General features: G+C 37.0%; 1 protein-coding gene across 6 annotated transcripts in view; it reads left to right on the top strand.

The window, feature by feature from the left end:
- The window catches only part of LOC138703585 (mucin-6-like), a 454,211-nt gene that overhangs the window by 408,457 nt on the left and 23,183 nt on the right, over positions 1–22,571 (top strand). For 5 of the 6 annotated variants that reach the window (XM_069831584.1, XM_069831588.1, XM_069831589.1 and 2 more), the window contains 3 exons: positions 3,250–3,686; positions 19,080–19,272; positions 21,704–21,841. In XM_069831584.1, coding sequence (XP_069687685.1) covers positions 3,250–3,686; positions 19,080–19,272; positions 21,704–21,841 — 768 coding nt within the window. The remainder of the gene's footprint in view (positions 1–3,249; positions 3,687–19,079; positions 19,273–21,703; positions 21,842–22,571) is intronic. The other variant, XM_069831585.1, reaches the window with a different exon arrangement.

The raw sequence follows: 22,571 nt of genomic DNA, 5'->3' as shown, positions 1-22,571 counted from the left end.
CACGAGGTCGTCTTAGACAGTTCTGAGTACCACTTTCGCCATTTGTGGGTTCAAATCCATCTGTGAGCGATGAATTTTTAATGGACGATGGAAAGTTTTCCATGACTTTCATCGGAAATAAAGTAAAGTTGGGAGCGATAGAACCCTTTACAAGACATTTCAGACCGCCTACTCTGTTTCGGTATACCAGTATATTCTGACACTGATAATCATAGTGGACCATTGAATGTTTGAAGGTGACCAACATCACAGTCTTAGTAAGGCTCGTATGCGAGTATTTGCTTGCGCAGACAAATATTGTAACGCAAGACGGACCTCTGTACAGTTCACAAGCGATTAAAGTAATTTTGAGTCGTAAATGGACAGAAACCAAAGGACTGAGAAATCGACGTATTCAGTGGTGAAGGATGTGTTGAGTGGCAAGATACTGTAATTAATAATTTTAAAACAATGGAAGTATTTGTACTACTTCCTGATGATATGTAAACATTAATGGAGAAAAACCGCCATAATTTTTATTATTTAACTCGACTCTGTAACCCTTAAAGAGAGAATGAAGGTAAATGTTATGATTCGAATATTTATTTATTGTAGAATGTATAAAGTCTTTGTGAGACATCTGAAAATGGGTGTGACGTTATAACATATGATTTCTTTATATTGTGCCATACTCATCTAGTTGACCATAGTAGGCCGTATAAATTAAATTATTATGATGTACCGAAGTACGTATGATATTTCCGTGCATGAATTCTGCGTCACCTTATAATGAAGGATTGATACAACAGAGAAAAATTCTCTCCGGCACTGGGACCCGAACCCGGGTTTTCAGCTCTACGTACTGACGCTTTATCCACTAAGCCACATCGAATTCCAGTGGAAAAATGGAAAACCTGAGAGGTAGAACTTAAACTGAGGGGATTGAATCCGACATCGGAACTGGAATCCGGTGTGGCTTAATGGATAAAGCTTCAGCACGTAGAGCTGAAAACCCGGGTTCGGATCCCGGTTCTGGAGAGAATTTTCTCTGTTCTATCTATACTTCACCATATGGCGACGCAGAATTCCTGCACGGAAATATCATATATATATATATATATATATATATATATATATATATATATATATATATATATATATAAGACCTACTTTGGTACATCATAATATGATATGCGTAAGTAATCACTTACTGATTCAAGACGGCGCTCATCCCGTCGGATCCCGGCCATTTAGTCACTCGTAATGAGTGCACCTCTGTACATAGTGCGTTGGGCATTGTGCCACTGTCACATATTCTGTGACATAGTACATGAGGGTAGACCACCAAAGGGAAAACTGTGAGATAGAACCGGACTGGAATCCGGTGTGGCTTAGTGGATAAAGCGTCAGCACGTAGAGCTGAAAACTCGGGTTCGGATCCTGGTGCCGAAGAGAGTTTTTCTGTGTTCTATCCATCCTTCACCTATAAATTATGTTCGCTTTCTGATTGTATTATTAGCTGCAAAGCGATTGTTCATTTTTGTCATGTCCGACCCAAAAGCAATGGTTGGCGAAAGATTCAGGAAGGTAAAATCCCATAATCTAGCATTTATTTATGCACGGTACCACTTTCATCAAAGGGAATGTTGCATTGTGTCCGCGAAAATTCGAGGCTCCAAGACCACAAGGTAAGAAGTGCTGGTACTGGTTCTTCTTGAATCATATTATAGTTATTGATATAGCATGAGATGTACTTAAATATTTATTTCTCTCTAATAGTAAACAGTGTTGATAAAGAAAGCTATGGTGAGTAGCTAATGGCGAAAAATTCAGGAAGGGACAAGGTATGGTTGGTGACTTTGAGCATCTCCTGGATGTTAACGGCGAAATTGACTTGCGCCGAAAATTCAGTTCTTCGTTCACATCGCCATTTTCCTTTTTTTTTTTTTCTTCAGCATGATGTCTAGTATACAGAAAGTATTTCTATATTAATTTAGCATAGCCCTTTTCAGACGTAGTAAGACCATGTTTGAATTTAAGGGTACTGTATTTGGGTAATCTAATTGAGGGATTTGATGCAAGAACCAGTTAACTCCAGGAAAAACACTTTTGGAGTAAATTCAGAAAAAAAAATTGGACTTAACTGGTTTTTGCACCAAACATTTGAAATCTGACATATTATTAGCAAAAGATCATTATTATCTAAGTAAAGTTCATGAATAATAAAATATAAACAATACTTGGTCATAATTGTATTAGGTAACTATCAATAATAGACTATTAAAAACCTTTACATGCGAATCATATTATATTAATACAATGAAAATTCTACATACTATACTATATATGTATGTATTTATTTACACTACAAGCGGACAAGCACTCAGTGGCAGTGGTACAAACAATATGAACAATGCACAATAAAATTACAATAAACAATAAAATTATATACACAATACAATTATATACACAATAAAATTATACACAATAATTACAATTAATAATACATAAACTAACCTAATTAATAAGTGAATCTAATTTTACATTACAACCTACATATGTGTAGGCTCAACGTAAGTTTCACATTGGTGCAGATAATAATCTCTCACTTTACTCTCATTTCACTCACTGCACTGGCACTATGACACATTTCACTGACACTTTAGAACACCTTTCACTGACACTATATAACACATTTCACTGACACTATAGAACACATTTCATTGACACTATAATATATCACTGATCGAAACTATTCACTACACTGTAAAACCATAACTTCACTGACCCACCACGCTTCACTGATACAACAATTCAAATAAGACATACAATTACACCCTTATTCATACTCATAAACAACTACATTTAAACTAAACTTACAATTCAAACCAAAGGAGTATATATACAAGTTTAGGACTAGTCTGATTCTTGCTTCAATACAACCAAGGTCTCTGTTGGTAACTAAGCGTACCTCATTCAGATGAGTTCACAGTACTCTGGTTCTTGCACTAAAAGATGTACACTGTCGTATTATATACGATACATCCTTTAACTAATTTTTTACCAAAAAGTGGACTTATCTGGTTTTTGCACTAAACTCTTCAATTATTATCTGGTACAAACTATCAAGGTACCTATTATTTAATTCTGGTACGAGTTGTTGTGGGACAGGACAAATTTCTAACTTGGGACGAATTGTTTTAGTACGAATATGTCCCGATACGAGGCTGAGTTCGTCCTGAGTGTAATATTGTGTTGTGCTGGTTGCAGGCCCAGCGAGGGAGTAGTGGACGAGAGCGTAGCCAGTCGCCTGCGCTGTCCGGCGCCGATCTCCCGTCTCCGAGTCGAGAAGATCGAAGGCGGCCTGATGGTGGCCGGCGTGGTTGTGGCTGCCAACTGCCAGGTGGCGCTGCCGGCCTTCGGCTTCCTGTTCATCCTGGTGGGCGCCGTCCTGACAGCGGCGTCGTACCGCGGCCCCGGGCAGGATGAGGGCCCGGACCACTACGCGGCTCGCGTCGCCTTCACGGGCAATTCGCGCGTTCTGGGGCCCGCCTGCATCGTGGTGGGCGCCGTCATGCTGGCGGCGGGCGTCGGCCTGTGTCTGCTGACCCGGCGCGCCCGTCGTAGGGAGCGGCGGGTCGGCTTCCACTGCCCGCTGCACGGAGACTTCTACCCGCTCAGCCCCGTCGCCGGCTCCAGGTCCTTAGGTAAGTTTTTTCTAGTTGGCTATTTTACGACGCTTTATCAACTCCTACGTTTATGTAGTGTCTGATTGAGATGAAAGTGATAAGTAGGCCCCGGATTTTTAAGTAATATGAAAGTGCGAAATATGTACATAAAAATGTAGTAAATATCTGCGAAATATGTAATTAAATATGTACTATTAATAAAATATGTAATTTAAAATCACTATTTAGGCCTATTAATGCATTAAATTCACAAAAATGTCGTTACAAATTAACTGGTCAGTTGAAGTGGGACGATATAGCCTGGAAAGTGACTTGCCATTTCCACCCCATTGTATAGTGTTCAAATACAACTTGTCCCTGCCACAGTTTATGCTTTCTTTTTCTTGTGCCTTAATATTTCCTAGAAAAATATTTTTCTGTGACACACATAATGGTATTTTGATTTATCCGACACCCGACCCAAACCCCTCCCTAATAGCCTACTTTACGCTAGTGAACAGTGACACTCTTCTCGTAATTGTACATTTGTGCTCAATTCTCATATTATTATTAAGAGCCTACTTTCAATTTGTAACATAGTTAAATGACCGGCGCATCTGACCATCCCAGATTCTGAGAAAGCATTAGGGCAAATGTATAGAGTTGAGGCACTCCGAACTACTATGTTTTACAGACAAAGAGTTGGAATCCCTAGTTTTGTTTGTTTTTTTTTTATTTATAAAATAACTATTCTCTTAAGCCAGCTTTAGAAATTGAAGTATTTTCTATAGTTGTGAACAAAACATAACGACGTCAGTTCCGGGTCCTCCCTCTTTACCAACATCGTGTACTAGAGTCAGAACAAAAGGCGGCTCTCCAATCGGAGTAATGGGACAGGGACGTTAAGACATATGTCCAAGTATATATGAAAAAAGAATTCAATCATTTACTCTGAAAAATAAAAATAAATTAATAAAAAATAAAAACTCAATAATTGCCTCTATATGTATAAAAATGTTACATTCTCTACATAATATGTAAAATATGTAATATTACTAAGAATGTGTAAAAATATGTAAACTGAAACTCAATTATAACCATATCAGAACCACAAATCGCCGACATATTTTGTTATTTTCAGTAGTCTACAAGGAAAGGAATGCAATATGTAATTACATAAGAATTCGGTCTCTAGTGATGAGTCCAGGGTCCAACGCTGAAAGTTACCTAGCATTTGCTCCTAATGGGTTTAGGGTAAACTCCAATAAAAACCTAACCAAGTAACTTGTCCCAATCAGGATTTGAACCCGGACCCGCTAGCTTCACGATCAGACGTGTTAATCTTACTCCATAGTGGTGGACTATATAGCTAAGAACACACATGCACGTTTCCCGAAGAATTTCTGAAATTAGTTTGGTTTTCTCTGCAATTATTCGATTATTGCTCTGATTTCTTCGTATTTTCCTCTTATCATTGTAATTTCAAACAGGGGACTGGTCTAGGGACGAGGGGGTTGCCTGCTCGAAACCTGGGTACGCAGCGAACCAGCGACAAGACGTATTACATGTAGGCCTATGTTTAATGGTCGATAAAGTTTATTGTTATTATTATTATTATTATTATTATTATTATTATTATTATTATTCATAAAAGAAAGAAAAGAGAGCTTAAGATAAAAAAATATAGAATTAATATCATATTGCTTATTTATACAAACTTTTTGATTGGAAGTCAGATATACAAATCAAACCAAAAGAAATTATTATTATTATTATTATTATTATTATTATTACCATTATTATTATTATTATTATTATTATTATTATTATTATTATTATTATCATCATCATCGTCATCATTAAATTTAAAGTTCCTGTGTGTTTGGGAATGCGCCTAGCTTGAGGGTTTGCGCAATAAATCATAATAGGTCGCAGTGCTGGGCCATAGTGCTCCCTCCCGTAAATTCAATTCCGTTCCAAGTTGTAGTTCGCGTATTTCTTGGCGTCTGTTCAAAGTTTAGTAGTTACAAAGATAATAAATTGCCCACTTCCATAACTATGTGGGAAATCACGGAAAAGGTTTTTAGATCTAAAATTTCTTACCAGCTAGGCAAGAAACATTATGGAACCAAAGGGGTTGGATGCTTTTAGAATTAAATGGGAACATGAGAATCTTTGATTCCAGAGATGGAACTAATATTTTCTCGCAAATTCTGCTGTAGACAAGAGTCAGTTTGATTCCAATAGTCAATTTTAACGCAAGATTGTGGTTTAGAGGGTGTTCTGAAGCCACATTATGACAGTTAAAGAATGCATGGACACATGAATCTCATTTTCGTTATCAGATGGACATGAAATTCTATTTGTTTTAACCTAATTACTCTGTCTTAAAACCAACTTCGAAAATTATGATGTATCAAAGTATGTTTTATTTACGTTTAAAATTTTACTTAGATTAATTTTGTCATATGTGTGTGTTGATTTGGCTGTCCTGTAACTCTGGTGAAAAGTTCAATGAAAATTATATTGCTTGAAAATGGTAAATTGCTACGTCCGATAAGAAATGTCACATCGTGTTACAATGGTAAAACTCGGAGCAGGAAGATAAGAGGTTACATAGCAAAACATAGTTGATACTATTTCAGTAAATATTTAATCAATTTTGAATGATCCAGAAGATTTTGGTTAGGTTTCTGTCAGGTTCTTCCATTTCACTTGATATCAGACTAATATTTTACCGCGAATCCCTGTACCCACTGTAAATTAGAAATAAAGAAACTTGTAAGATTGACAATGTAGAAAACTTACGATCACAAACCAAAGTGAAGCATTTTTGCCATTTGTTAGACTTAACAAAGAAAGTGATTCGACTACAAATTAAATATTTTCTCACGTAAATGGAACATTCATTATTACCTTGTCGCAATTGAAGATTTCCGTTCCAAGTTGACGCTTTGATTTCTACCAACAAGTTCTGCTGTTATAATTTACGTGATTCACTCAAATTTCTCTTTTAGTACTGCCTTAAATGAAAGTTAGTCTCCTTTGTTGTTCGAAACCAGTCGCAACACGTAATGGAAGCGTGGGAACGACTTGCAAGTTCACATACTTCTCGTTAATGCTTCTTAATTATTAACATAAGCAATACGCGAACGCCTATCCTTAAATCTGTCTTGTTCACGAAGCAGTTACTGTATAACCATGGAAACGGCTTAAATAATTAGTTCTATTATTAACATGTGTACATAATAGTAATTCTTTTAAACAATTTATTGATCGATCAGCGCATTTAGCACTATACAGAGATCATTTCTAAAAAATATAAATACAATATATGACACTGAATTGAGGGCAGCCTAGAATAATAGTAATAAATCATACGTGTTTTCAATACGGCACAAAAATGAAGACTGATATGTGAGTTGAATAAAAACGTAGTAAATGTTTACAAGTACCGTTATATGTTTCAGTATAAGGAAAGTATCCACTTATTATTTGTTAGTGCAATTGAGGCGTTCCCTGGAATAAAAACTTAACATACTTTACGTCATTTTCCGTTTTCAATATATATTGAATCCTTAATAACACATTTTCCACTTGACAAAATATTATTTCCCTCCATCAAACAGCGACTTATAGAAACATTTCAACGTCGTTACGCGTAATTCTTTCGACCAGATCATGCTCTGTATCTCAAATTCAAGATTATGTAGTTAAGTTCTTGTTCTAGAGAAAGCATCAATTTTTATGAGCGAATAAACGTTTGATTTCACTTAGACGTATTTTTTTGGGAAGGGGATTCAGTAAATAATGCATCATTATGAATTCATATAGTGGGCCATATTACCTGTCATAGTAATTTATGTAATATTGATGGCCACATCTGTGGTTCAAGCGGATCTTTAATTCAGGTGACCCAGGTTCGATTCCCGTCAAGATTGTGATGGAATTTCTTGTGAACAAAGCATACGTTGCACTAAGCTAGGTTTTTCCTTCGATACGAATTGCACGGTTTTATTTGGCAGTTTATTTTATTTAATACAGAAATAAAGAAGAAAATAACCTAATTTAAACTAGATCGCAATTAATTTTTACTAAAATTATTATATCCCACCTGCATAATTTCCGATTAAATTGACTCGTAAATGCTGAACTTAAATAAAATCCATACACATTGTTGAGTAATAGCTGTACACAGATAGACTAGTTCCAGTTTTTCGGTATAACCGATGCTGAAGACTCGTTTCTGCGAAGATCTCGAAATAGATTTTTGTAACATAGTACAGTTCGTATAATAATAGTAATAGAATAATAATAATACCAAAGCGTGAAAATATGAGTATAGGATAGAATGTTAGTACTCTAGCTTGTACGAGCTCCATTTAGTCGTTCTTCCTCCTTCACTCGGCTCAGAAAATGTCTAATAATATCTCTGGTAGCCGTGGTCAGCCCTGGGTGACCCGGTACTGAGATAAATTGTCGCGTTGTGTGGAGACACAAGCCAAACCATTTTGTTGTCTGCGGATAAAAGAATTTTGGCGAACGTCCATTCTGAATGTGGTTCTGACATTTCGTATATCTGCACTTTTATTTTGTTATTTTCCGCCATTCAATATTAGCCGAAATGGCGTATCAAATTTAAGTATAAGGAACTCTTTATCGTCTCTGCACTGAAACTCGTAGATTTTTGACATAACTTTTTCGCTGAAGAAACAAAAGAGTTCATACAAGTGATGGACGCTTGTTGCCTACGCTTTGCACATAATATTTCCCGTATCCAAGGTAACTGCCTTGACTTTGTGAGTTAAATTCGTGCTAGTATAACCGTGGCTAACGAGGAGGACAGGCTTCGGCACAAATCGGAGTCACGTGATTATCATGGTCTAGTCATGGCCATCTTGACAATCACCTAATATAAATACATGTTCAAAGTTCTAAAAAACAAAAGAATAATTGCTATATTAAACTCATGTTAAGCGTGCATTTATATATAAACTTGTTCAATGTTGGCCATGTTATGTATGACTACGAATATGACGTCGCGCCATAGCCTGTATTAAAACTAAATGACCTCAGTGTACTTGATCCTACCTATCGCTATTTAATTTTTGTAATCGCAATATTTTTTCTAATACAGATTGCAATTGAAATTATTTCTGCGGAATACTGGTAAAAATCGAGTTTTTATATGTTTTTTTACTTGGTTATTTAACGACGTTGTATCAACTACTACGTTATTTAGCGTCGATGGGAATCGTCATAGCGAGATTGTATTTGGCAAGATGAGGCCGAGGATTTGCCATATAATACCTGACATTTGCCTTACGGTTAGAGAAAACCTTGGAAAAATCAAACCAGGTAATCAGCCCAAGCGGGAATCGAACTCGCGCCCGAGTATAATTCCGGATCGACAGACAAGCGCCTTAGTCGACTGAGCTATGCCGGTGGCTTTTAAATGTTACAGTATATTGAAATCATTAAAACTTTACTAAAATAAGACTTACTTAAATTTTAGGGAACCACTTCATTTTAGAAACGAATGAATTTATTTCATATAAAAAGCAATAATTCAAAATGCAAATACCATTATAATAGCCAATTTTTGGTCGTTAATAGTTAACGGAATGAAGACAAATCATAAAGCTTAAACGCTAAAAACTTGTAAATTTTATCAAGGCGTTCGCAAACTCTCTGTTGAATTCACAATCATCCTGACAGGGACTGATTAGTGACTACAAAGATACAACGATATTTTGAAGAATAAATTTGCAACACGAAAGTGATAACAAACGAAACGATAGTTCAAGGCTATGGATCGGTGAAAATAACGAAATAAAGTATTAAAAATGGAAATTTTGTTTTTAACTCTAAAAAAATTAAATGTTTCAGTTTTCTAAATTTCAGTGTATTTTGGCCCTATGACGAATTTAACGGGACCAACGCGTATTAATAGTAAGCCTACTGAATATTTTGTCCCACAGTCGGTCCCTTAATTTCTTATTTGCGGACTCATAGATGTCGCTAGTGCCAAAACTTTCTGAACACTTAGTTCGTCAGAGACTAACCAGAGTGCACCACAAGCGTTGGATCTACACTACACTCATAATGAATGATGATGAAGAATTGTTGGTATGTCACAAGGAAACCGGAGTATCTTGTGTTACTTGGACCACAGACTTACCCAACACAAGTTATAAATTCAGGGTGGAGTGAGATTTGAACACTAGTCCCCGGGGGCTTATAAATCTAACCTGCTAGCACTGAGCCCCCGCCACCGTGGCAGTTAGTACTAAGTATTAAATTGGCGATTTTTGTGCAATGTTAACATGTTTCGTGTAGTAGCCCTGCTCTTGTTTTGGTGAGTAAAATCTGTAAAAAAAAAGCTGATTTCAATACACTAGCAATTAGGATATCTTCACTTTCTGATTTAATTGCTAGCTACATGGTAATTGTTCATTATTCTCATAGGCTCCTACCCAATTATAAAGCCATAGTTGATGACGGAGTCAGGAAGGAATAGTCTACAAGGTTTATTCCGATCTCTGACATCGAATTTGATTATCATGTGCGTTAGGAGTCACACGACAGTGAACTGTGGCGCGAGGTGACAGACCAGTAGTGAGTGATCTCATAGTCAGAGTGCACGGCGAGTTTCAGCAGAAATTCCCAAGAAAATCGAGCATTTTTGGGAGGGGTACATTACGACTCTTTCCAATGCCAAATACAGTTAAATGAAAATAAAAGAAACCTGCAATAAACGAAGTTTTGTTATTTCCAAGAAAGGCATCTTCTATGTACGTACTTAATAAGATTGGTAAAGCTCGAATGGAATTAATTTTCATCATCTTGTAGGATACGGCGGGTGGATTTGCTTGCTTTTTCCACTCTGGAATTAATCCCATCCGAGCTTTGCCAGTCTTATTAGGTACACACAAGATGCCTTTCTTGTAAATAACGAAACCACGTGTTTTGCAGGCTCCTATGATTTTCACGTAACTATACTTGGCATCGGAAAGGGTTGTTATGTACCCCTCCCAAAAAGGCTCGATTTTCTTGGGCATTGCTACTGTGATACACCGTGCACTCTGATTATGAAATCACTTATTACTGGTCTGTCACCTCTCGCCGCAATTCAGCTATCGGTGTGATTCCTGACGCACATGATGTCATTCAAATTCGTTATCAGAGATCGGAAACAACTCTGTTTAAACTGTCACATGTAAATTAAAAGTTAACTACTTTCACATGTTTACCAGAATTCGAGTCTCTAAGGCGACAAGATATGCAACACTGTTATGGGTTATGGTTGAACCATTAATTTTTCGTTATTGATATGCTATGAAAGTAATTCAAATATTTTATTTTCTTATAATTGTAAATAGTGATAGTAGATAAAATTCTAGGAATAATATAGTTTCAAACTTCTAAATCAAGCTCGAAAATGACAAGTCCATTGTAACTTCAAAGTGCTACGTGTCGTTACATATTTATGCAGTATACCACACTTAACATTAATTTGCGTGCAACTTCGCATCAAGAATAGATAGCGTAGAAAATTTCTACAACGGAAGATGAACAAGCAATTGATAAAAGAAAAACTAAGTGCAGAGAAGACCAATTCACCCCGTATAAATCGGAAATGGCTGCTATGATATGCCATCACACCATTAACATTGCGTTTTCTTATCATTTTCATGAAGAGAGGTAAAGTTTCGAAAATTTTCGAATACATATTATGATATTGTAATACATTTCGTGCTAAAAAGCTAAAACGAAATAAGTCTGCATGCATGTTCCCATTACTTCTGGATTCTTACGAGTGTTAGATCTGGATCTTCATGACTTTGGCCTCGTTTCAACACAGATTTATCATTGATCTGTCACTTAACCACTGTATTGTACATTAATACCTGCAATCTATGTGGTATTTTGTAACAATGTTTTTAACCTGATATCATATCTTATTGATCAAGTATTCTGCCCTTTAATAGCATTTAAATCGATTCGGCAATTTCTCATAAAATTTTATGTCATGAACTAAATGGCTTCACATTACACTTTAATGCCAGCGCACGTCTAGCATGAGTGAGTAAGTGATTTAAAACGAATCATTGATGTTAGATCTTGTCTATTTTAGACTAACGATACTTTAAGTCTCCATTTTCCAGCTCAACGCACTGTATTGCTATTCCGTTAAAAATAATGTATTTAGGAACTGCCTTAACATGTTTCGTCTGATAAAATATGTTTCAATGCGCAATATGGTCAGGAAAAAGACGAAATATATTTATCGCGATTCTGCAGGGGAACATTGCCAGCAAAATGACAATAAATATTGTCTCAAACATATGTATCTGTGTGAATCGTAGGTAAATTGAGTTCTATCTTTTGTTACAGAAATTTTCAGTAGATATGATATAATGGATGGCAGGCGGTTATTGCATTGATGTTGGATGTTGGTTCTATGTCAGATCGCATTTTGATTTCCTTCCGAAAGACATCATGTTAGGAGAGTCCTATCATCCATAAAAACCCCATGTTAAAAATATAACATGAACAATGAGTGTAATGACGAAAATAGTAGGCCTACTATATCAGGACCTCTGTACATGTGGAGGTATTGTACCTGAAAAATTCGACAGAGCAGCTTCTTGCGTTAATAGGTGGGGTCGAAACAAGTAATTGTGAAGACATCATACATACATGCATGCATACATACATACATACATACATACATACATACATACATACATACATACATACATACATACATACATACATACATACATACATACATACATACATACATACATACATACATACATACATGTTCTGTCCAAGGGCAGGTCTTTCACTCCAAACCCAGCATTCTCCAATCTTTCCTATTTTCTGCCTTCCCCGTAGTCTCCGCATATGATCCACATACCTATCTTAATATCTAGGCCTATATATATAATTTGAACTGGTAATGGAAATTACGGGAAAACGGCTGAACGGATTTTAATGAGTGACCCCTCATTTTCATGCCTGACATCCAAAGTTTTTCGGAAAAGTAGTAGTTTTCAGTGAAATGTCAATTTTCCTACATCATTTTCCTATTTTCCAAAATCCATCTGTTGTCAATTTTGAGAACTAATTTTATTGAATCACGGCCGACTAATTAAATTTCAGAACAAAACACACACTACAATAAACAATAGGCTATTACACGAAGGCCATGACCTGCAGGATTGCCGATGTATTTAGAACTCAATTCAATTTGTTATTAAAAACTGATTCTGCAGTGTATAATTTTCTGAGTACAGCTGTGTATTGGATATTCAAATCTACGAAACCTGAGGTGGTTTGATGACATTATTACCATTAGAAATTAAATATTATTATAGTTAATATCACGATGCGTTTATTTTTCATTAATTGTACATAATATTGATGCTATATTGATGACATGAAAGTGAAACGTTTTGAGGTTATGTAAGTAAATGTAGAGAATATCTTAATTTAGATCTTCATTTCTATAATTTACTGAGTGACTGCTATATACAACTACAAAACTTAAGTAAGATAATAATATTGTTATTAAAAATCAAATATTTTTATACTTATTAACCCAGTGAGGTTGGGTCTTTTTCATATACTTAATGGCGGTGTAGTGTAGATATTGATATGTGTCATTGTCTTCAGTATTGGCTCGAGAGGGCGCAAAAATTACAGTTCCTAAGGAAAGATAAAAAGGTATTACTTACGGATAAAATAAGAGATCATTTCAGCAAGATCTCTTAGTAGGATAAAATGATTTTACGCTCTACATTTCAAGTTCTACATGCAGCAGCTATACGAAAATGCTATTGTTCGAAAGCTTAGCAAACTTGACATTTTTTTTTAACTTTTGCCTACAATCCACAATAACCTGAAATAGCTACTGCTATCGTCCTGACATTGATACTTGCGTTTTCGCGTTGAAACTCAAAAATTGAAGTTGGATAGGTTCAAGAAAAAGTATTTGGCCTAAAAAATCCATTGAGAGGGAGTATGTTTCATTATTATGGAAGCAAATAACTATCAAAAAGACAAGTATTCTTCATTGAAAATAAATCTGAAAAATTTTTATTTGAACGTCTAACGAACTTAATTTGCAGCAGCATTTGCTGCACAAGCCACTAGTCGTCTATAATCTGATATCTTCTGCCCCGATCTTTTCTCCCGTTCACCATTCCTTCCAGTGCATACTTCAGTACGCAGTTTCTTCTCAATCAGTGATCCAACCAATCCCTTTTTCTCTTTCTGATCAGTTTCAGCATCATTATCTCTTCACCCGCTCTTTCCAACACAACTTCATTTCTTATTCTCTCTGTCTATTTCACACGCTCCATTCTTCTCCATATTCACATTTCAGAAGCTTCTGTTCGTTTCTATTCATTTCGTCGTAATGTCCATGTTGCTGCCCCATATAATACCACACTCCACACGAAGCACTTCACTAGTCTCTACCTCAGTTCTTTTTCCAGAGCTCCGCAAAAGATGCTTCTTTTTGTATTAAAAGCTTCCTTTGCAATTGCTATTCTCCTTTTGACTTCCTGGCTGTATCTCATGTTACTGCTTATAGTATACGCCAAGTATTTGAAGTTGTCCACTTGCTCTACTGCCTCATTTAAAATTCGCAAGTTTACCTTCTTTATTTTTCTTCCTATGACCATGGTCTTCGTATTGTTTGCATTTATCTTCATTCCATACTACTCACAGCTGTCATTTAGCTCCAGTAGCATATCCCTAGTATCGTCTTCTCTTCTGCTAACAACGCCATGTCAGCAAAAGCTATTATTATATTGTAATAATTTATATTATTATTAATAGTGTTTAAAAGTGATTAACTAATTCGTTTCTTCTAAGGGGAAGTTGTAAAACCTCGGCATAATAAGGGGGTGGTTATAAAATATGAAAGTGTCTCTGGTTACCTGCAGCCTATGTCACGTAGCCAGTGCATTTTATATAGAGATCATAGCTGAAGGCTATAAAAATACTGTACATTACAATTAACTTCTCTTAAGAATTATTATCTCCGACACTATTTCATTCTATGTAATGTCACGAAGAAAACATTCCGAAAAGAAAGAAGCAGCCATTGTGTGGTGTTGATTTAATAGACAGACTGATCAACCTGGGTGGCGTAGTCGCTAGAGTGCTGGCCTTCTGTACCCGAGGTTGCGGGTTCGATCCTGGTCCAGGTCGACAGGGTCATGTCAGTAGATTTACTGGCATGTAAAAACTCCTGCGGGATAAAATTCCGGTGCACCGGCGACGCTGATATAACTTCGGCTGTTGCGAGCATCGTTAGGCTAAATAAAGATGAAATTTCAGATATTGCATTTCTGTGAAAATTTCGAAATTCATTTTTGCAGGACAGTATTTTGAAGTTTCTACTCGGTGAGCAAATTATCTCTCTGCCGCAAAGAGGCAGGTAGGTCTATCGGTAGGAACGCTCCCGTACTCTATTTTCGGAGGCAGCGCGTATAGGTGATTCGACAACCACAAAATATTGGTTTAAAATAACTAATAAAGAAGAACTATCTGCCTTCTTGTTTCAGTCATTTGTGGCGTCGATTTAAGAAATAACGCATTCACTCGCTACAGTTAGCGGCCGACGCTTGGGACGACCTAGTCTAAATGCGTACCGTTTGTGGCGATTGTCATAGGACGTATGAGATTGTTATAAAAAGATGTTTGCGATATTTCCCCTTGAGACTGCCTGGGTGATTGATACCCTGCTATTATTGAAAATGTAACAGACTAAAATTCAGACAATTAAACATGCTGTTATTTATATTTTTTACATTCAGGCAAGCCATCATCAGACAGTAAAATTCACTTAAAACTTTACACAGCCTTAGAATATCCCACCGTTATGAATTTGACTTGTGTTTGGGCTGTAATGAAACATTCTAAAGACACTCCAGAAGTGTCAGTTTTCCAGTGTAAGTTAAATAATTTCCATTCTTTTATTATTCTTTCAGAGCGTTCGTTTAATTTGTATTTTTTAGTTGTAATACATTGTCTCTGTTTGTCATTAACACGTGGTCGATAGGATTATCCATACTATACTGAATGATGACTAGTAGCTATAGCTTGTTATGGAATGATTATGATAATAAAATGTAGGAACGTCCCAGGTGTCCTGCTACCTAAACGTGCAGTTCCCTTTGAGAAACTGGGGCGTTGTTTTCCTGGATGCTATTTTTCAGTTCTTACACGGTATGTGGATTGTTTTTATACACTTTATTCCTTAAAGTTTCCCAGAGATAAGTCAGTAGGGGTTTGATCGAGGTTAGAGGGAATCATAATGTGTATTTTCTATCAAACAAATTGTATCCTGGAACACTATATGAAGTTTGTCCATGTGATAGTGGACTGCTTGTTCTGTCGCGGAATCTTGTTGGAAAAACACGCTTCGCCGATAGCAAAGTTGTCTCTTTCCGGCCAGTAGTTAATCTGCAATACTTCGAATAATAACGAAGTAAAAGCATTGCTGGTGCAAAAAGCAATTTAATTCGAGACTTTCGCATAAATATACATTGTCATCACATCTAACACTGAGGAAGGGACTTTCAGTATGCCGTCTGTACTACCATCTTTGTAAAAATGTTTCGACAAATCGTTAAAATCCTTTTTTTCCCTTAATCTTCCAATAATATTTCACATTTCGACATATCCGGAATTGATTACAAGTTTCATAATATGACCGTCATTCTTTTAAATTGTTTCCGAATGATGTTATTTTATCCATTATTTTAAAAGTAATGCTTAATGAAAATTCATACGTACACTTATTTTTTTACTTCAGTCAGGTTGCATAATGAAATTGCAGATATGGATGAAGTACCTGCTACTTAGGCATATGACCAAACAGATTCTGCTTCCCAGGCACTTGGCACTGCAAACTTGGCAGTCGACTAGACTTGAGCCGCTGTTTAAAATAACAGCGCATATCTGAAATAAATTATTGAACCGAGTCGAACGAAAACTGCAGAGGAACGAGATCTGCATAGCGTTCCGTTGCTATGCAACGGCATACATAAGTAAACAATCTGCACGAAGAAGGCAGGTTTCATTATTCAGATCGAAATAAACGGGATTATTGCAAATAAAACGTATAGCATACTTAATGATATTTTACGAAGCTACGCCCAGAAAATGTGAGTACTAATTTCAATTTTTTCTCTTCTTCATATTTCTAAATACAATATCTGATGTAACAATTAACTCTGTTACAAGAAGAAAATTGAAGTAAAGATCTGAAGTATTTCAAAACTATTTCATCTTTTGTGAAAGTGAATATAAATATAATAATGTAACTGAATAACTTTCACATAGGAACTTATGAAGCTGTAGACCTCTCTACGCATTTATTATAAATATGGTAAATTATGCATGTGCGCAGCGTAGGCATTGTTACGTGTTATGCGAAAGAATGATTGTAGCAAATATGTCGCGAAAATGGTACAACTGCAGTGTATCGTGTTCACAAAATCCGTACGCTGTTATGGAGCAAGAAATGTCAAGTGCCAAACTGAATATTCACACATCACACATCGAAATTCCTTAGATCCCTCTTCTATATTTAGAATACAATTAAAGTGCCGCATAGCTTGAAATGCTGCAGTTAGACTTCTGTCTCTCTCTACTCGTACATCAGTCACAATAATCATGGACATTAGACAAGACGGAGCGAATTCACATTGAAGTTTGTATGTCCGGAAATTTTTGGACGACGGTTTTCTGAAATATGAATTGGAAAAGTGAAACAACTCACTGCCTCTATGATCGTCTCATTTACATTTCTTTCCTTGGCGTTAAGTAGAGGACGAAGAATATACCAATTCTGTCACACCTGTACGGCAATTGAAAGATGACCCAAGAACTGTAAGGAATTAATGTTTCAGATGTAGTTATGCTTCGCGAGTATTAAAATGTCGAATTCATATTGCCCAAGCCACAAAGAGAACAAATTTTGAGGTTCATTGAAGTCGAACAAACTTTATGAATAGTTTTTTTTAAGCTGCACTGTTGTATGCATGTCCATGTCGAAAAAGAATATCAAAATTATAAAAATGTCTCAAATTTTCGGACACTGTTTTCGTCTATCAGCTAGGAAGAAGATTTTATATGCTATTTTGTACTCACTAATTACTCATATTTAAACTTACAGTACATACATAATATTAAAATATTGCTGTACACTACAGTCACTTCTAACATGATGTGGCAAAAAATTAGATTATTATTATTATTATTATTATTATTATTATTATTATTATTATTATTATTGTGCTACTATTATCACTACTACTACTACTGCTACTACTACTACTACTACTACTACTACTACTACTACTACTACTACACTTTTTAACATGTTCTATCTGTTTTATAAAACATATATTTTATTACAATAAATTCGTTCATTCATTCATAGTGTTCTGCCCAAGGCCAGGTCTTTCACTGCAAACCCAGCATTCTCCATTCTTTCCTATTTTCTGCCTTCTAGTGTCCGCATATATCTTAATGTCTTCTATCATCTGATATCTTCTTCTGCCCCAACTCTTCTCCCATTCACCATTCCTTCCAATGCATCCTTCAGAAGACAGATTCTTTTCAACCAGTCACCCAGCCAATTCCTTTTCCTCTTTCTGATCACTTTCAGCATCATTCTTTCTCCACTCACTCTTTCCAGCACAGCTTCATTTCTTACTCTGTCTGTCCATTTCACACGCTCCATCCTTCTCCATATCCATATTTCAGATGATTCTATTCGCTTCTCTTCACTTCCTCGTAATTTCCATGTTTCTGCTCCATACAATTTTACACTCCACAAAGCACCCCACTAGTCTTTTCCTTAGTTCTTTTTCCAGAGGTCTGTAGAAGATGCTCCTTTTTCTATTAAAAGCTTCCTTGGCCATTGCTATCCTCCTTTTGACTTTCTGACAGCACCTCATGTTACTGCTTATAATACACCCCAAGTATTTGAAGCTGTCCACTTGCTCTACTGCCTCATTTATAATTTGCAAGTTTATCTTCTTTACTTTTCTTCCTATGACCATGATCTTCGTCTTGTTTGCATTTATCTTCATTCTATACTCCTCACAGCTGTGATTTAGCTTCAGTAGTATATCTCCTAGTATTATCTCCTCTTCTGCTAACAACGCCTATCATCAGCAAATCTTATGCACTTTATTCTTCTTCCTCCTACTATCACTCCCCCCATGTTCTGAAAACAGTTTTTCACTAAATCCTTCAAATAGTTGTTGAACAGGGTAGGTGATAAAGGGCATCCTTGACGTACTCCTCTCCCTATATCGCTTTTTTCCAACGTTTCTTCTATTATTTCTTAAACAAAGTACAAAACTGAGATGTAATTTAGTTCTACTGGTGTTGCAGGCATGAACGGGAAGCCCGTGTCGCAGTGGGCGCTGTGCTGGAGGCGAGGGGGCACAGCGAAGCCCGGCACGTTCGGAGGCCCTCCGCAATGCCCGCACAGCACACTGTCCAGCACTCGGAGCTCAGTGAGCAGTACCCCCGCCTCGCCCTGCCCAACTCCTCTGCCATTCCTCGTCACGTCGGGCTCCGTCAGGTGAGACACATAAATGCATCTCATAGGCCTGTATCCAGTCACCTTGAGTTTGCAGAAACAGATTATTCCACTCTATTCTTACTTCTCCCTGCTCCCTTCTTCGTTCTCTCCATCCTTTTTTTAGTAGGTTATTTTACGACGCTTTATCAACATCTTAGGTTATTTAGCGTCTGAATGAGATGAATGTGATAATGCCGATGACATGAGCCCGGGGTCCAGCACCTAAAGTTACCCAGCATTTGCTCATATTGGGTTGAGGGAAAACCCCGGAAAAAACCTCAACCAGATAACTTGCCCCGACCGGGAATCGAACCCGGGCCACCTGGTTTCGCAACCAGACGCGCTAGGCGTTACTCCACAGGCGCGTACCTCTCCATCCTATTCTTCCTTTTTAGAATAGAATAAAAGTTTTATTTTCGCCGATAGAGTTAAGACCATAAGGCCTTCTTTGCCACTCAGCCAGCCTTAATCAATACGGTAGTGACAAACATATTTAAATAATGAATAGTATGGTATAGTATGGTTTATTCTCACTCTAACCTTTGGTCCTGCTGGCCCTTCACTAAAAAATAATGAATATTTACAATACACTAAAAATTCTAAAGCAGTAACCTTGAGTTAAATTTTAACGACCAGTGTGTGTTTACTTAATTTTATATAAAGTCTATAAGAAAAACCAATAATTTATGAGCTAATTTGATACAATTTAATTCATATGCAATATAGAATTATAATTACGTTGAGTTAGCTAATTTCTTAAATGATGAAAATTAATTTAATAGTAGTTTACTGGAACTGTGTTGTAGGTAGCGAAGTATAAATCTAAAATATATCGGTATAATGAGAACAATATTAATGTAATAGGATTTTGCCGTTAGAGGTTTTATATTTTATTTCGAAATTAATGGCAATAATAAGAATGGACAGATGTTATTTTCATTATAAGTAACGAATATTAATTAGTAATTAATCTATAAAGCAAGAATTTATGTAATTTTGATCCAAATGAAATTATTGTCCAACAACCCCTCACTTCACTCTGAAGCGAGTTCAAATTTCTAGCATCTGAGACTGTATAGCAGCCCTGGGTATAAAAGGGAAGGGAAAAAGGAAAGGAGATACCCCCGCCCATGTCTTTTCGCTCCCTCCGCTTTAGAAAGAAACACACAGACAAGCAGTGTGCATCAGTGGCGGATTTTAGGAGACCAGCGAGAGCCAAAAGCTATGATGCCAGCCTTTCACAATCCGTCACTCTGCAATGCTTGCCTACCTGTGTATTCATATTGGTTCGGAACATAACTGTATCGGCCGGGGAAGGTAGAGTTGGGAGTTAAGGGGTAATCTGTAGTGACTCAATCGAGTTAGTAACACCCAGGCCTGCTGTATAGGACAAAGAATATAAAGATGTCTTGAGGCAGGATGTAATGGGCAAATTGTTGTGATGAGACCTAGTACTTCGCTGTTGATATGAGGATAAATTTTGAAAACCAGAAGCCAAGTAGATTGGGGTAGCGGTGCGTATAATTTGAAATAAGAGAAGAAGAGAATGCAGGGCTCGTCGATCGCTTAGCGTCACCCAATTTTTTTCTCCTTCTCCCTGCTATCTTTTCCCTTCTCCTCGTCCTATTCTTCCTTCTCCGCAAGCTACTCTTCCTCCTTCCCACCTTATTTTTCCTTTTTCCCGTCCTCTTCTTTATTTTAAGAAAACATAATTTTTAACAAAGCTACAGCGATTTCAAAGTGCGCTTGCTTCTTAATAACCCAGTGTATTATACTGGGTGTTCATTTCAATGTGTGTCATGACGTCACTGTCGTTGGGTCACCGATTTGAAGCGAGTTTCAGCTTAAATGTTAGAGAAGTTGCCTATTATTTAAGGCGTTCTTCAATCTGAACTTGAGAACGTGTACGGTATAACTTGAACGTCGTAGCAACAGATGGCGGTCTGTACGATCTGTGTGCTACCATAACCTCTTTCGAACTGTGTTTTGCGCCGGCAAGTCGTAAGCAGGGTATTTGTTATCATTGGTTGCGTACGGTAACATTCCACAACACAAATCAAATGCTCAGTGTCCATGTTGACCGTCGAAGTTAATGTCAGCAAATAGGTAAGTAATCGTCTTAACCCTCTCCCCATATCCCGACAGTACGTATTTCCAAACAGTTCACATTCCTGCCACTACCGGCGTTACCGTACGTATCGGTACGTACTCTTCAGAATGAACGCCGTACTTGCTAGGCAACTTCTCTGCCTCATAGGTTATACACCTCTGCGGAAGTGTAGGAAGATTGAATTCTCTAGGCTCATCGGCTAGCCACATGACGGCATACAGCGAGCCATGACACACTTTGAACTGAACACCCAGTATTAAGATTTGTATAGTTGTGCTTGTATCGAGGTGGAGATGATGTGTGTGACGTTGCTTCTGTCAGCAGTGGCATGGTGCCGTCTGTCGGGGCCAACTTGTCCCCTGACCAGACTTTCGGATCCATCAGGTCCCTCTCGGTGAGCAGGGAGGTAGCCAGCTTCCCCCTGTCCAGAACGCCCACGCCTCCACCCAGCATGGAGAGGTAATGCAATCATATTATTATTCTTATCATCATCTTAGTCGTTGTTCCATAATTGCCAGCTCTACTGTTCGGTCTCAAGTTCTGTGACCTTGGCTTTTTCGTGACCGATATAACTGTGAAGCTTGAGGATAACAGACGAAATCTGGTGTTAAGTATCTTGACGTAGAACTACGTCTTTCTCCTTACTAGGTATGGGAGATAACTTGGGAATTGACCACCACATAAAGACCTAACCCTCGCTTGTTCTCCATGTATTCCCCTTGTTCTCCTTGATTCCTCCTTTCTCCTTGTATTCCTCTTGTTCGTATTGTATTTACTTGTGTTTCTTACCTTCCCCTTGCTCTCTTTGTTCTTCTTGTCTATCCTTCTTCATCTCGTCTTCCCTTTCTTTATTTGTATTCCTCTTGCTATGCACCTGCCTATATGTGACCACACCCACACGTAGTTCTACGTAAACATATGCAGCATAGTAAAGCTATGCATCTGTCGATTTTTTAAACATATCGATGATGTTTTCGTAACAGAGCTTATCCCTCATTCTTTTAAGTTTGACTTCATTGTTATAATTAGTGTAATTAGATACAATTTAATTACAAAATATGAATTGATATGAAGGGTTCATAGTCATAGTGGGCCAAGCACCATTTATTAAAAACGGAGAAAGCAATGGTTAAAGTTAAGTGAATACCATACTTTAATGAAGATTGACACATCATTTAGTTTTAATGCG

This window comes from Periplaneta americana, chromosome 7 (assembly GCF_040183065.1).
Source record: "Periplaneta americana isolate PAMFEO1 chromosome 7, P.americana_PAMFEO1_priV1, whole genome shotgun sequence".
In the NCBI taxonomy this organism is placed as follows: Eukaryota; Metazoa; Arthropoda; class Insecta; order Blattodea; family Blattidae; genus Periplaneta; species Periplaneta americana.
The sequence above is the reverse complement of the archived record's forward strand: the minus strand, read 5'-3'. Positions and strand labels throughout refer to the sequence as shown.